General features: G+C 47.5%; 3 protein-coding genes across 4 annotated transcripts; 1 reads left to right on the top strand and 2 right to left on the bottom strand.

Moving 5' to 3' along the window:
• The first annotated feature begins 2,217 nt into the window (after nucleotides 1-2,217).
• Nucleotides 2,218-6,013, top strand: LOC128728866 (actin-related protein 2). Of its 2 annotated transcripts, XM_053822515.1 has the most exons (6): nucleotides 2,218-2,331; nucleotides 2,406-2,516; nucleotides 2,733-2,747; nucleotides 4,307-4,882; nucleotides 4,941-5,274; nucleotides 5,343-6,013. In XM_053822515.1, exons 1-6 carry the CDS (start codon nucleotides 2,284-2,286, stop codon nucleotides 5,459-5,461), a joined length of 1,203 nt encoding a protein of 400 aa, XP_053678490.1. In that variant the 5' UTR covers nucleotides 2,218-2,283; the 3' UTR covers nucleotides 5,462-6,013. The 2 variants fall into 2 exon arrangements, with proteins under 2 accessions (XP_053678490.1, XP_053678489.1); XM_053822514.1 differs by lacking the exon at nucleotides 2,733-2,747.
• A 705-nt stretch (nucleotides 6,014-6,718) lies between these two features.
• Nucleotides 6,719-9,675, bottom strand: LOC128728867 (protein obstructor-E). Its single transcript, XM_053822516.1, has 3 exons — nucleotides 9,663-9,675; nucleotides 9,103-9,359; nucleotides 6,719-7,368 (listed from the first exon to the last, which is right to left on the bottom strand). Exons 2-3 carry the CDS (start codon nucleotides 9,158-9,160, stop codon nucleotides 6,737-6,739), a joined length of 690 nt encoding a protein of 229 aa, XP_053678491.1. The 5' UTR covers nucleotides 9,161-9,359; nucleotides 9,663-9,675; the 3' UTR covers nucleotides 6,719-6,736.
• A 2,275-nt stretch (nucleotides 9,676-11,950) lies between these two features.
• On the bottom strand, nucleotides 11,951-13,258 carry LOC128729303 (protein obstructor-E-like). The gene is made up of 5 exons (XM_053822974.1): nucleotides 13,055-13,258; nucleotides 12,739-12,957; nucleotides 12,449-12,655; nucleotides 12,167-12,383; nucleotides 11,951-12,091 (listed from the first exon to the last, which is right to left on the bottom strand). The coding sequence occupies exons 1-5, from the start codon at nucleotides 13,110-13,112 to the stop codon at nucleotides 12,049-12,051; spliced, it is 744 nt and encodes a 247-aa protein (XP_053678949.1). The 5' UTR covers nucleotides 13,113-13,258; the 3' UTR covers nucleotides 11,951-12,048.
• Nucleotides 13,259-13,386: the final 128 nt, after the last annotated feature.

The following is a 13,386-nucleotide window of genomic DNA, read 5'->3' on the forward strand; positions in this document are numbered from 1 at the left end:
TTCAATAAGTTCTCCGATATTCCGCGCTTAGAGAGGTTGTAATGTGAAATACACAAAAAGCATATAGAGGACGAAATGAAGAACGATTTAGATTTACTGTTATCGCTGAGCCTCTTGGCAAGGAAAAAGACGAAAGATTCTGCTTAGTAGAAGTTTGTTCTCCTTATACTGGCGGGAAGGAGGCTTTAGAGAAAGCAATACTGATAAATCGAATGGATGGTGGAGCCTTATCGAATAATCTTCATCAGGCGAAACTGAGACATAAGCTTAGGTTTCGTTATAAGGAATAAATGTTTACCGCTGCTGGTATTTCACACACCGCGAACTCTACAGTACTTAATTTCATATTCGTACACATAACCCGGGAAAATAGTTCTTTTTCTCTCTTTGCCACCTCAAAGCGGCAGCAGGAGTTGTAGTGTAAAAATGATAATCTTAGCGTTACAGCAACAGATTTAAGTGAGAAGGAGAACAGGAGCACTCGAATCCTTTCTTCAAATGCCAATACGAGTCGTCTTCGAGCTCGGAATAGTGTGCGATGTGAGTGTAGATGCACGCATGCAAGGTGGATAAATACAGCAATACGACCAAAAAAATGAGGGTGTTACAGCAGCAAAGAGCAAACGAATGCACCGTCCTCATACGCTCGTGAGCGTATATGCTAGGCGTGTGAATTTGGCGAAAGCAGCAGAAAAATAGCAGCAGTACCTAGCTGCGGTAGCTTCGCTCGATGCAGCGCAATATCTATAGCCTATATATCAAACTCGGTGTGTTTCTAATTCATCGTTAGTAGAAAACGATCTAAACTAAGAGTCCTTTGACTGTTGAAGCGGCGTCACTCCGGAGAATGTATAGTCAGTCACTAATTTATGCAGGCGGGATAAAAACCATAGAAGCGTGAGTTATAGTGAGTAACACCGAGCTGCGGGTGCCACCTCAGGACTAGTTCGAAATGTTTTTTTATTGGATACGTATAATGAGTTTTTAACCGATTATTTCTCCTCTAACTATAACTCAATAGAACATTGCCCAAAGTTGTGCTCAGAATGAGCTTGGCTTAATGAGTAACAGAATGAGAAATGCATGCGTAGAGAAATGGATAAAAACAACAAATGTTGGACAAAAGAATTCACTGCAAGTGCCATTAAACATACTACCACAAACAAGGAACGCATAAATATTACAGCGTTTGAGCACTCTATTTCATGCCTTTACGTACTGTGTTCATTCTGATGAAATACTTTAAATTGGAAGAATTTGATATAGTGACGAGAGATGTTTGGTGCCGAGAAAGAAGCTGCATCATCTCATTATAATGAATAATATAGGGCTTAGGAATGGTGGCTATCGTTAGCGGATGAAAGCTTAACGACGTGTTAAAGAGCTAAATCAGAAAATGAAGTTGCTAGACACTTACATACACAAACATTATCATATTCATGACGCTATTTATGACCCAAAAACGAATCAATAAACGTAATCGAAAACAGATGAAGTGTGGTTGTACAAAAAGTTATTACAGAGAAAGTTTGAAAGATGTCTTTTTATTTCCAGTTGATTTTAACCCTGGCTCTATACCTGGCATATAGACATGCTGTCACGTGGCATTTGTTATTTAAATTGTGATTAAAAAGCTTAAGCAAAGCTACGATTAACATTGTAAAGATGCATTCGTACTCCTAGTAGAGCATGTAAATACATCTACCGAATGTTTATGAAATATAAACCTTATCGTTAGGGCGAAAGTAATTTGAATGCACGGCGAACATAGTAACGATCTAACGGCGAACATGCTGGCATACAGACATGCTGTCATGTGGCATTTGTTGTTTAAATTATGTGTAAAAACATTAAGTGAAGCTACGATTAACTTTGAAAAGATGCATTCGTACTCCTAGTAGAGCATGAAAATAAATATACCGAACGTTTATGAAGTACAAAACCTTGTCGTTAAGGCGAAGGAAATTTGTATGCATGGCGGACATGCGAACAAAGTTCAATAACTTCTCAAACGGTCACATTATACCAGTTATAAATGTCATATTTGACAGTTGCTGCAGGTGCGCTGTCTAGTTTTGACATCGCGCCTGAGTTGGTTCGCACGGTGAATGAGAAAAAACGGATATTTATCAACGCTATTACTCATTCATAAATCATCGCCCGTATCGGGTTAAGTGTTAACATACAAGCTGTTCAGTAAATGTATTCGAGCAAGTAATAAACCGTAACCAGCCTATTTATTTTCTGTCAATCGACGCCCCGTTAAGAAACAGCTCGTTCGCGATGGACAGCAAGGGAAGGCATGTAATTGTTTGTGACAACGGCACTGGGGTGAGTCTGGCAGGTGCAAGGTGACGTTTGCAACGGATTTTAATAAACTATTTCTACAATTTTTATAATTGTAGTTTGTAAAATGTGGCTATGCCGGCAGCAATTTTCCTGCGCACATTTTCCCATCGATGGTAGGGCGACCCATCATCCGAGCGGTGAACAAAATCGGTGATATCGAAGTGAAGGTAATTGTCATTTACCATATTCCCAGCCCCATGCATTCCCGTTCTCTACGTTCACTGCCTGGGGCGGGTCCCACTCCAGGGGGTCAGGTGGAACATATCTCTGTTTCGGTTCGATACAGTCACACCCTTTCCTAGCTGCCCCGGGGTAGGCTAGTGCTGTTGTTTCGCGTATAAGCGGAAATCTCTCATTAACATTATCTATTTTAACTTTTGCAGGATTTACACGTTGATGTAAGTCATGTTTAATATAGTACATACATTGCTCGTTTGACCGGTCTAAACTGCCTGGATCAGCGCAGATGTTGGTTTGTTCCGTGATTCGGAAGTTTTTACATGTTTTTTTTTACTTTACTATGTTGCCTTTTACCCGCTCGTTTAATTAACATACACTATATCTCTATATCTGTTAGTGAAAATGTTGAGTTTATCCACTATTGCAGTTATCACGTTTTGCGCTGCTCCTCTAACCAATACACGAGTAGTGTTAAGCTAATTTTGAGTTAACCAATCTTAAATATTCCACGATCTAGTGGATGAGCTAAACAACAAAAAATACTATTTTTCTTGTTTCTAAGTATACTTTTGAGATAGTGTACACACCTTACCGGAATTGCATGCAAATTGAGCCATAAAACGTAAGCACACGAAAACATTGGTGCTTATTGTGCGTTTAAAGGCAACGAAACGGGGGTATGCCCTACATAAGAAGGGACGTACAAACGTATTCTTTGTTTTTTTTTCTATGTCAACAGGCGACTTGCATTTTTCGTTTAGGTGTGTACGCCTTCTGCAAGCACGACGCGCATAATGACTCACATTGTCGTTGAAGTTGATGTTCGTTTTTTGTCTCTCTTGCCCTTATCCCTTTTGCTGTCACGTTTGTAAATCATTACCGACCATGAATTATTCATACATTTTCAACTGCATCTCGACCGTAAATGGCCCTCGTCGCTGGCCTGTTCATCGAACGCATCCGGAAATGCACTCCTTGCGCTTTGTATCATCATCGTCATCCTTCTGCTCATCCGTTGAATTCGTCATAAAAAATACAAAAAATCCTACTCTTTCACCACTGCATCAATCTGTTGCTGTAACAAACTCAATCATCAACTTACACACCATCTTACAAACAATTCTCAAACTCCTCCTCAATGTAACGATTAATAGGAGGTCGAAGCTACCAGCACATTACCAGTAAGTATTATGGCGCCTTTGGCTATCCTGAAGGAGATAATTTGCAAATTTACGTTTTGTTATGCGTTCGTATTGGTTTCTTTTTGTGTTCGCAATGACTCCGCCCCTCGTTAGTTAGCGATGATTTAAGTCATGCAATGATTTACTACCCCCTTAGGTGTAGCAACCTTATCTGACTTTGGTGTGTTAGTGCGTGTGCGTGTTTATAACTACTTACACGCAATGTTATCTTTCTTTCGATTTCGTTTACTCGGCCAGCGTGTTTTTTTGCTGTCGTTTATGTTTCACTCCTTGAAAGTTACTTTTTTCGGTTAAGCTCGGTTTGCAGTTGCGTGTTCCTCATGTTTCGATTTTACTTATGTTTGTAAATTAACTCGCCCTTAACCGTATGCTAGTGCATCGTCCTCTTTTGCGCTGGAGCTTGCCGGAGCTTCGCAAAAAGATGTACCCGTAGGTGGTCACATCGCGCAAACGCCTCCAGCAGCGCGCACCTCGACAAATCCGCTCTACATTTAATGAAATCTTTCTGCTCTCTTCTGCATCCCCATCCCACCTCCGCGGCCCGCTCGTATTTTTGCTCGTCCGCTTTCCCACAGGATCTGATGGTGGGCGATGAAGCCTCGCAGCTGCGCTCTCTGCTCGAGGTGTCCTATCCCATGGAGAACGGCGTGGTACGCAACTGGGAGGACATGTGCCACGTTTGGGACTACACGTTCGGTCCGAAGAAGATGAACATCGAGCCCACGAACACGAAGATCCTGCTGACGGAGCCACCCATGAATCCGACCAAAAACCGCGAGAAGATGATCGAGGTGATGTTCGAAAAGTACGGCTTCGATTCGGCGTACATCGCCATCCAGGCGGTTTTGACGCTATATGCGCAGGGTCTGATCAGCGGTGTTGTGATCGATTCGGGTGACGGTGTTACGCACATCTGTCCGGTGTATGAGGAGTTTGCGCTACCGCATCTAACGCGACGGCTCGATATCGCTGGTCGGGACATAACGCGTTACCTGATCGAACTGCTGCTGCTGCGTGGTTACGCCTTCAATCATTCGGCCGACTTCGAGACCGTGCGCATGATGAAGGAGAAGCTGTGCTACATCGGCTATGACATCGAGATGGAACAGCGGCTAGCCCTTGAGACCACGGTGCTGGCTGAATCGTACATGGTAAGCGATGGAGTCCCTTCTCCGTTTTCGGTTACTAATTCCGAACTCTTTCTTCTAGCTGCCGGACGGACGCATGATCAAGGTAGGCGGTGAGCGATTCAAGGCACCCGAGGCACTGTTCCAGCCTCACTTGATCAACGTGGAAGGCCAAGGTATAGCGGAGCTAGTCTTCTCCACCATCCAGGCGGCCGATATCGACATGCGATCGGAGCTGTACAAGCACATTGTGCTGTCGGGTGGTTCCACCATGTACCCGGGCCTGCCATCGCGGCTCGAGCGTGAAATTAAGCAGCTTTATTTAGAACGTGTGCTCAAGAATGACATCGACAAACTGTCCAAGTTCAAAATTCGCATTGAAGATCCACCGCGGCGAAAAGATATGGTTTTCATAGGTTAGGAAGATAGTTTGACAACTCACGCGGATGTACTTTTAATGTTGCTATTTCGCTGCTCTTCACAGGTGGTGCCGTGCTGGCCGAGGTGACGAAGGATCGCGACGCATTCTGGATGTCCAAGAGCGAATATCAGGACCAGGGGCTGAACGTCCTCAAGAAGCTCAGCACGCGAACAAACTACTAAGCACAAGGGGAGAAGTGCTCAAGTCCCTCGCCTACTATTCCCGCAAAAAAAAATGAAGCACGGAAGTCAAAAGGCTATATTTGAACCAAAATGTTGGAGAAAAAAAAACAACTCGTGAGAAAATCCATCTGCAACAACCACTGAGCGTTAGGATGGTACGCTTATGCAGTAACGGAGGAAAAAGGCGCGTTGTAGCAGAAAGGGGTTAGGTGTTGACTACTGCCCTGTAACGTATAGTCGCTCGCTGGTACTGTGCCGACTAGTTCGCATTTCTCTCCCGTTTGGCATTAATTCCAATTAGTTTAATCATGTATTCAATATCCGAGAACAGTTCAAATTGGGTTGGTGCCCGCATTCTAGCTCATTAGTAAACTGGCAACAGCATCCAGCAATGAAGTCGTCTTTATTATATTGCATTTAGCAAAACATAGGTTGTTATTTCCATTTTGTTTAATTTATGTTACCTTATCAGAATTCAAGGCTTTCTTCACAATACTCAATTGGGCTCGTTCCGTGGCTGAACAGTAAAATGCAGAAGCATAGGTGTGTATTTTTTTTATTCAATTCATTTATTAAAATATGCGTATTTTTGAGTATTTTATATTTCGGTTTTTATGTATGAGAGCCCTTTTTCCCGTATCGTGTACTTTCGGTTCGATGAACTGCCACAGTGTGTCTGAGGGGCTTTTTTCATGAAATATGGTACGCAACATTAGCGCTAGCGAAAGGAACAGCGATGTGGGCGATGTGCGAGAGTAGAATAAATCGAAAAATGACGTGCGGAAGGATCGGCGTCCCTGCCAAAGGAAAGTCAAAGTCATAGACAACTCATAGAAAAAGGATCGAAGGATCTATTGTATAAGCAAACAAATGGAACTTAAAAAAAAACAAAAACCACAGCAACACGATGGAAACGATCGGCTTTCATACGGCATGCACTCACACACCCATACACATGTTACTAGTGCGGCTTTCCAAACGTATTACGGTGTAGAGAATAAAGTTCACAAAACAAAAAAAGAAAAGAATGTAATAACCGAACTAAGGCTAGTTTAAAAATGGACGGTGTAGGGGATTTCTCCAAAGGACTGTGGGGGTCAACAACAATGGAAGAACAAAACAAAAATCGGTCAAAAATTAAGAACAAAATAACATTGGAGCAACGTGCGCGAAAAACCGGCCAATGTCCGGAAGGACCCGCACGCCGTTGTTTGGCTGAGACTGATGCGTGATGTGAAGGAGCAGTACTGTGTTTTCGTGTATTGTTTTAAACCCTTAGCGACGGCAGGCATGCGGCACATCCTCCGGGTTCTCGCAGGTGAGCGACTCCTCGTTGAACACCTTACCCTCGCCACACGTGATAAGTCGTGGGTGTCCATCAACGCACGTGATCAGTCGGTGGCAGTCTCCGGGCACAGGGAAGCGAGGATACGGCCAGAATCGAGCCGCAACCGTACCGGATGGCACCGACTGCGGACACTTGAAGCCAACGACGGCCTCCGGGTTGCAGGAATCGAGCAGCTGATCCGGCCAGTTGCAACCATGGATGCGATGATCATACACCAGTCCCGGCTCGCACAGCTCCTGGTGAACCTCACCGAAGGCGCATTTATGGTAGCTCGTTGAGCACTCAGCCGCGTCCGGGTAAATACCGAACAGGTACTCGCATCCGGGCGTAGATAATGGCGTCTGATCGGTGGCGAACTTCCGGTTGCCGCACTCAACCGCCCAGTTGTAGTTGCAGTGGTTGTGTACTGCGCCTTTACCATCGAACAGCAGCCCATTCTCACATGTCTCGAGCGTGAGAGTACCATTGGTGCAGAGGAAGAACTGGTCACAGTGATCCGGGTGTAGGTACGCCTGCTCACCGTACGGTTCCGGGCAGCTGGGAGCTGCCGCTGCAGACACTGTGGAAAAGAAGGGAAAAAAGCGTACGGGGACAAACGGCATGAGATCGGTAGATAACAGCAGGTGGCTGGAGTGGATCAACAACCCAACAACGGAAGCAAAATGTTAACCAATTCGTAGCAAAAGACCCGGGACGCAAGCAAAGCTTGACATTTGCAAAAAAGCCACCACGAGCTGCGTCCCACGGACCTACCAAAGGTGAAAGGCAGTTCGCACCACTTAGCAAACCGGCCAAAAACAAACAAAGAAACAAAAACTTGCCGGTAAAAGGATTTCGTTTTAATGAGCAGCCAAAAACAAGAAAAGCAATCCGAAAAAGCCACTCCCGGAGACCCGAAATTTGGTGAACGATTTCTTGGAGGTTGGTGAGGGTTCTTACGTTCATTTCTTCTCCCCTCCCCCCCATTCCCCTCCTTTAGGCACGATTTTCGGTTCTTGTGCTTGTGCCGCTTAATTGCTCTAAAAGGAGCCGCCCGTGGGGAACTGGTTTTTGGACAAACCAACTGCCTGTTGCTACGGCAAACGCGACCTGGTTGCGGAATCGCGCTCGTTGTGTAACATTTCCCGGTCAGGAATAATGCGGCGAATGCAAGGACTCTCTAGACTCAAGGACTTTGAACGGTACTTATCAGCTGCACAAAGGACTCCTTTCCCGGAATTGCAGTGAAAGGAGTGGCACCTTTCCAACGGGATATTGGCCGTTCGGATTCTGAACTGGCCTGATCGCTGAGCTAATGCGTGCGGATTTTTTTGTTCATTTTGCAACCATTTCGTAATCATTTGCTGCATGTGTTTTGAGGGTTTTGTATGTGTATGTTGCTGTTGCTGTTTAGTTTGCTGCCCCGTGATGTTGGTTTTGTTTTGTTGCAACACCAAGTACGCCCACTCTCGTACGAAATCGAATGACGTGGGTGAAAAAAGGCCCAACCGTGAGCGGGAATATACGATGCAGGAAGCCAACCGGTGGCACATTACGCCACCCGTTTGCCTCGTCGTCGAAATGGAAGCGAGCAAAAAAAGAGCACAAACAAATCGAAAGTCAATCAATCAGCGCAGGAGAAACAAGCGCAAACCGAGCTGCAGGCGTTTGTTGGTTCAGCAAAAAAAAAGACAACACAAATGTGGCTGCTTTGGCAAAATTAATGCCTGCGATGGAGCGGCACAGACTTGACACGGTCAACGGTCAACGATCGGTGCCGCTTGGCCATCCTAACCGGAGCGACATTGTATGGCACCGTCATCACGAACAGGTAGGACGGGTTGTGTGCGCGCCGGGAAAAGGGAAAGCACGGTCCAGCGCGAACGCCGATTGCACAATTTTAATTGTAAAGCCAGTAACGACATGCTGCAACGAGCCTGCACAGCACCGTGGCCCGTGGAGTGCTGGGAGTTCACATTCGTTTGAGTGAGAGAGAGAGAGAGAGAGTGAGAGTAAAACGAATGGTGACGTTTGACGTGCGCGTTGGGTAGCCCCGAAAAGGTCCCAACCGCGTAAGGACCGGTTAAAGGGACACGCGGGCCAAAGGGAAAGTGTCTCCGGGTGTCGGTTTGTTCATCCTGTACACAACAAACCGCGCGAAAGCAAACGCCAGCACCGCGAGCTGTCAAAACAAGCGGCGTAAACGAAAGACTTGCGCGACAAGCGACGAACCCTCTGCGCTGTTGGGAAGCGAGAAACCCCACGGCGTGTGGTCGGTTTTTGGTTTGTTTTGGGCGGTTTTTGGCCTACTTACCGTTGGCGATCAGTGCCAGGGCGATGAACGCACCAAATAGCGCTCCAAACTGCTTCATGTTGCGCTGCCTTGGGGACTCCGGACTGCGAATGTCAGGTTGTTTGATTGAAGGACCGGATGGGGATGGATGCCACGGGCTCACTTTTCGTACGCAGGGCACCAAAACTAACACGAAAACCCCCGGATCGTGTTTGATCGAGGCACGCGAACTCTCGAACTCGTACGCAGACAATTCCGTCGCAAGCACAATCCGCTCACTGCAGTCGGGCGTTGTGGGTAGGGTGTTGAAAGGGCGGTCCGGTTGCGGGCGGGTGATCCACGTGTGTAGAAGGGCGCAATCAATGCCACACGAGATGAATGGGGGGAGGAGGAGGGGGTAGAGAGTTGTGTGAGACAGCGAGATGGAGAAAGAGAGCAAAGAGAAATATGGTTTTAAAGAAGGAAAGAAACGAACAAACAAACAAAAAAACGCGCACTCCGAAAGCCCACCAGCTGGAGGCTGAGCTAGGGAAAAAAACCGAAATTGTGACGGAGCACGCTGGGCACCCCAAAAGTCGTACCGGTGTGGCTCGAATCCGCTCAACGAATGGCTGACGGTTGGTGCGCAGTATCGCGACCAAGCTAATCCCGGCGAGCCGCAGCAGGTCCGACGGTCCGAGCCCCCGGCAGGTGTGTACGCAAACGAGCGGCAAGAGCGCAGGAAGGAGGCACCAGCCGAGATACGGCACAACAAAAAAGAAGAAGGGAAGAAACGACCCACACACACACACACGCACGTGTACGAGTGGCTGCAACGCAATCTCCCCGCGACGGAGGCTCGGGTTTCGGTTTCGTTTCATTTCAGCTTTCGGGTCTACGAGCTTACGCCATTGAACACGTGTGTGTGTGTGTGAGGGTGGGAGGGGGGTGAGAGATGAGGTAGAAGGGGGGGCGGGGTTGAGGGGAGTGGGAAATGTCCTATGGTGGGGTCAGGTGGAACGACACCTCGCGAAACACTGTCTGAGTAGGACAAAGAGAGTGTGAGAGAGAGAGAGAGAGAGAGAGAGAGAGAGAGCGATGCAATCTTGGTGAGGTGGGGGAAGACAATTTAACTTCCAACCCTCCTTTTCCTCAATCTCCCTCCCCCTCTCCACACACGATGCCCACAAGTCTCTCGGGGGTCCAGTTTTGCATTAGCATTTTGTGAGCTTTTCCCAGCACCACCCACCTCCCCACCCGCCGCATCGTACCATCGCTTGAAGTTCTCCACAGTTAGCATCGATGGTTAATTTTCCTGTTTGCATCAATCTGCCAGATGAGCGGAATATCACCAACCATTTGAATACCTGCGATGGAGTTTATTAACTTCTGGTGGTCCTTAGACCAACTAACAAGTCTCAAACGCTTAGTAAACTCTCCTAATGTCAATCGTGTCAAACGCTCCACTTGACAATCTTTGAATGTCACCAAGTAGTACTTAGACGTTGAAGAGTGTTTGGATTTGATCATGTAATCGATAACCGTTCGAACTTCTCCCAGCGCCAATCAATTGTCTTCGTGCTAAAATTGTTCGTCTTTATTCAGGATTCATTGCTTCTACTATTGACGATAAAGGCTTTAGTAGTTCAATGGATATCGATCTAGAATCACAGACTTCTAAGCTTGATCTAAGGCTCCTCTCCAGAACTCGATCGCAGGAGCCAAAGTTCGGTGACTCATTTTAAGGGCGAACAATTTGAATCGCAAGAAAAGGTCGGCGACAGAACGCACTCCCTTTATTCTCCCCTCCACACCCACTCACCACCACTCCCTCACCATCCTCGCCCCCCTCCCCCCACCCTTTCCACCAGATCCAGGGTCGCCGTCGCGAAAGGTACCCGAACGCCGCCCGCAACTCGTTACGTTCGCTCGAACGGTGAACGGAAATCGAAAGTGAAATAATGCGTTCTCGCGCGCGCCGAACGGCGATCGTAACGTGGCCGTGTTCACGTGGCCACTTGCGTGTGTGGCTTGCGTTCGCGCCCGATCTGGCCGTTAGCTAATCGGCAAACTAACCGCCGACCGCCATTTGACAGCTGCGAAAGGTCCGCCCGGTGCCCTTTGGTGCGCGCGCGCGAGTCTCGCATCATCGGCGCGGCATTAGCGGGTAATGGCAGGACCTCGTAACGTTTTGTGCCGGTCCAGAAGTAGCACAACGCGCTGTTCGGCTGCGTGTCAGGCGGCTACGTTGCGTTAGGTGCCCCAAAACACAAAAAAAAGAACTCAAACTGCCGGAACCCTGCAGGCGGCATTCGGGACCATTAGCCTTTCGAAATTGATCGTCGATGCTGAGCCATTTTATGGCACTTGACGATGTCGATAAATCTGGGTTCAGAGATGTTCAAAATGCCAATCAGAGATCGCGTTGCCAACACAGGCTTTCGTGGGAACACTAGTTGGGGTGATATTTTTTTTTCCTTCCCTACCTGAAAGTAGAGCCATAAAGCTGCAGAAATAGTTGAGAACCTGTTGCGCGATGGCTTATCAGTACTGTAAAATCCGTACGACACCGATTCAAGGACAACTGCTCGAGTGGAACACCTAACCTATAACTCGTGAACAACTACCATTCGACGGGAGCTATTAAGCTGTCGCAAAAAAAATCCATTATCAAGGATCGACGCGCGCTGCATTCATTAGTCAACGTTGTTCGACTCAAATGGCTTTCCAGATCTTTCTTTAATGCTCTGAGAAAGAGAATTCTCTGGCTCGCATGTATTCTATCAATATAACCTCCGACCACAAAGCTCTAGCTGAAATTACAGAGCTATAGAAGTTTCTCTAGATAGACAATAAGAACGTAACAAGAACTAGTTTGATGGTCTGGTAAAACGGTTGTAGTTTATTGTACGCTTAACAGTGCTAGGTTTGGCTGTTGCTAAGGGCTGCTTCAAGGACCCTGCGCATGGCCACGTTCATGCAGAACGCTCACGCTTCCCGGTCTGTCTCTGGGTTGCTGTACCAGTCCTCGCTGTCAAGTGAAATGGTGAAGGTTAACGAAAGATTAGAGCTACGGCCCAACAGGGTTTCGAACAGTTTTGCTTACCATCCTGGCACATTCTCCGGGTCGTCGCAGCGCTGTAGGTCCTCGTTATAGACCATGCCGTCGTCACACGTGCCCTGACGTGGCTCGATGCCATTCAGACAGATATAGAACCGCTGGCAATCATCTGGATGTGGATAGTTGGGATGGGTGATGATCTGACCGTTCTTATCCATCTTCGTGGCCTCCTTCGGGCATTGGAAACCATCGTTGAGTTTCTCTAAGAAATGTCCAAGGTTAGGCTGTCAGTCATGGAAGTGTTGCAGGATTATAGAATGTACGTACTGTTGGCGTTACTGCCGCAACCCTCTCGATTGGCCATATCAGGCCACACACAGGTTCCCGTCGGCTGGTAAAAGTGCAGTCCGGCCACGCACGTCATCTCGAGTTCACGCCCGTTTACGCAATTGTAGAAGATGTTGCAGATGCTCGGATCCGGATGTGGGAAGAATCCATTCTGGCGCGGACACACACCAACCGGTCGTGGACGTTCTGTCGAGGAGAACACAAAGAAATGGGCATCCATCGGTTTAGTGAGCTTTGGCAGATGATAGAGCGGCGAGACTAGTACGTACGGAGCTCTTTACGGTCGTGGCACTCCACGTTGAAAACCTGGTCGCATTTGTTCACGAGTTTACTGGCAGGGTTGAAGACGAGCCCGTCTGGGCACAGCTTCTCCGAAACACGTCCATCATCACACTCGTAATACTTGTCACACTGGTAGGGGTCCTCAAACTGCCCATCCGGCTTAGGGCAGGTGAACTCAAAGTAGTCATCCGCTTCGTCAGCAGCAGCTGGAAAGAAGAACGTCCATATGGAGAGCCATACCAATGTAGTGCTGATGTCCTAGACCATGAGCTATCTGATGCGATTTCGGAGTGGACAACTTACAGCAAACTAAAGCCACGCCCAGAAGGAATGGCAGGATGAAGTAGACGCACATGCGCATCGTAGAGATTGGCGGGAAAGTAGATTGTCAAGTAAAGGTAAGTAGCGATGAGTACACGACAGTACGAGTTGTCTCTCGGTGGCCTTCTACACCGCTTCCTGGTGCGATCGCTTTCTCTGTCACGCGAGAGAACTCGCTCTTCCTTGTTCTGCCACCCCTTACTGCAGGTCAACCGTCTAATCCTCGACCTCTGTTAGGACCAGCACCCTTGGAGACCCGATACCCGATCCGAACGTTAGCAGCGCAAGCGGATAACTAGACAGTGTCGATGATG

Source organism: Anopheles nili, chromosome X (genome assembly GCF_943737925.1).
Source record: "Anopheles nili chromosome X, idAnoNiliSN_F5_01, whole genome shotgun sequence".
NCBI lineage: Eukaryota > Metazoa > Arthropoda > Insecta > Diptera > Culicidae > Anopheles > Anopheles nili.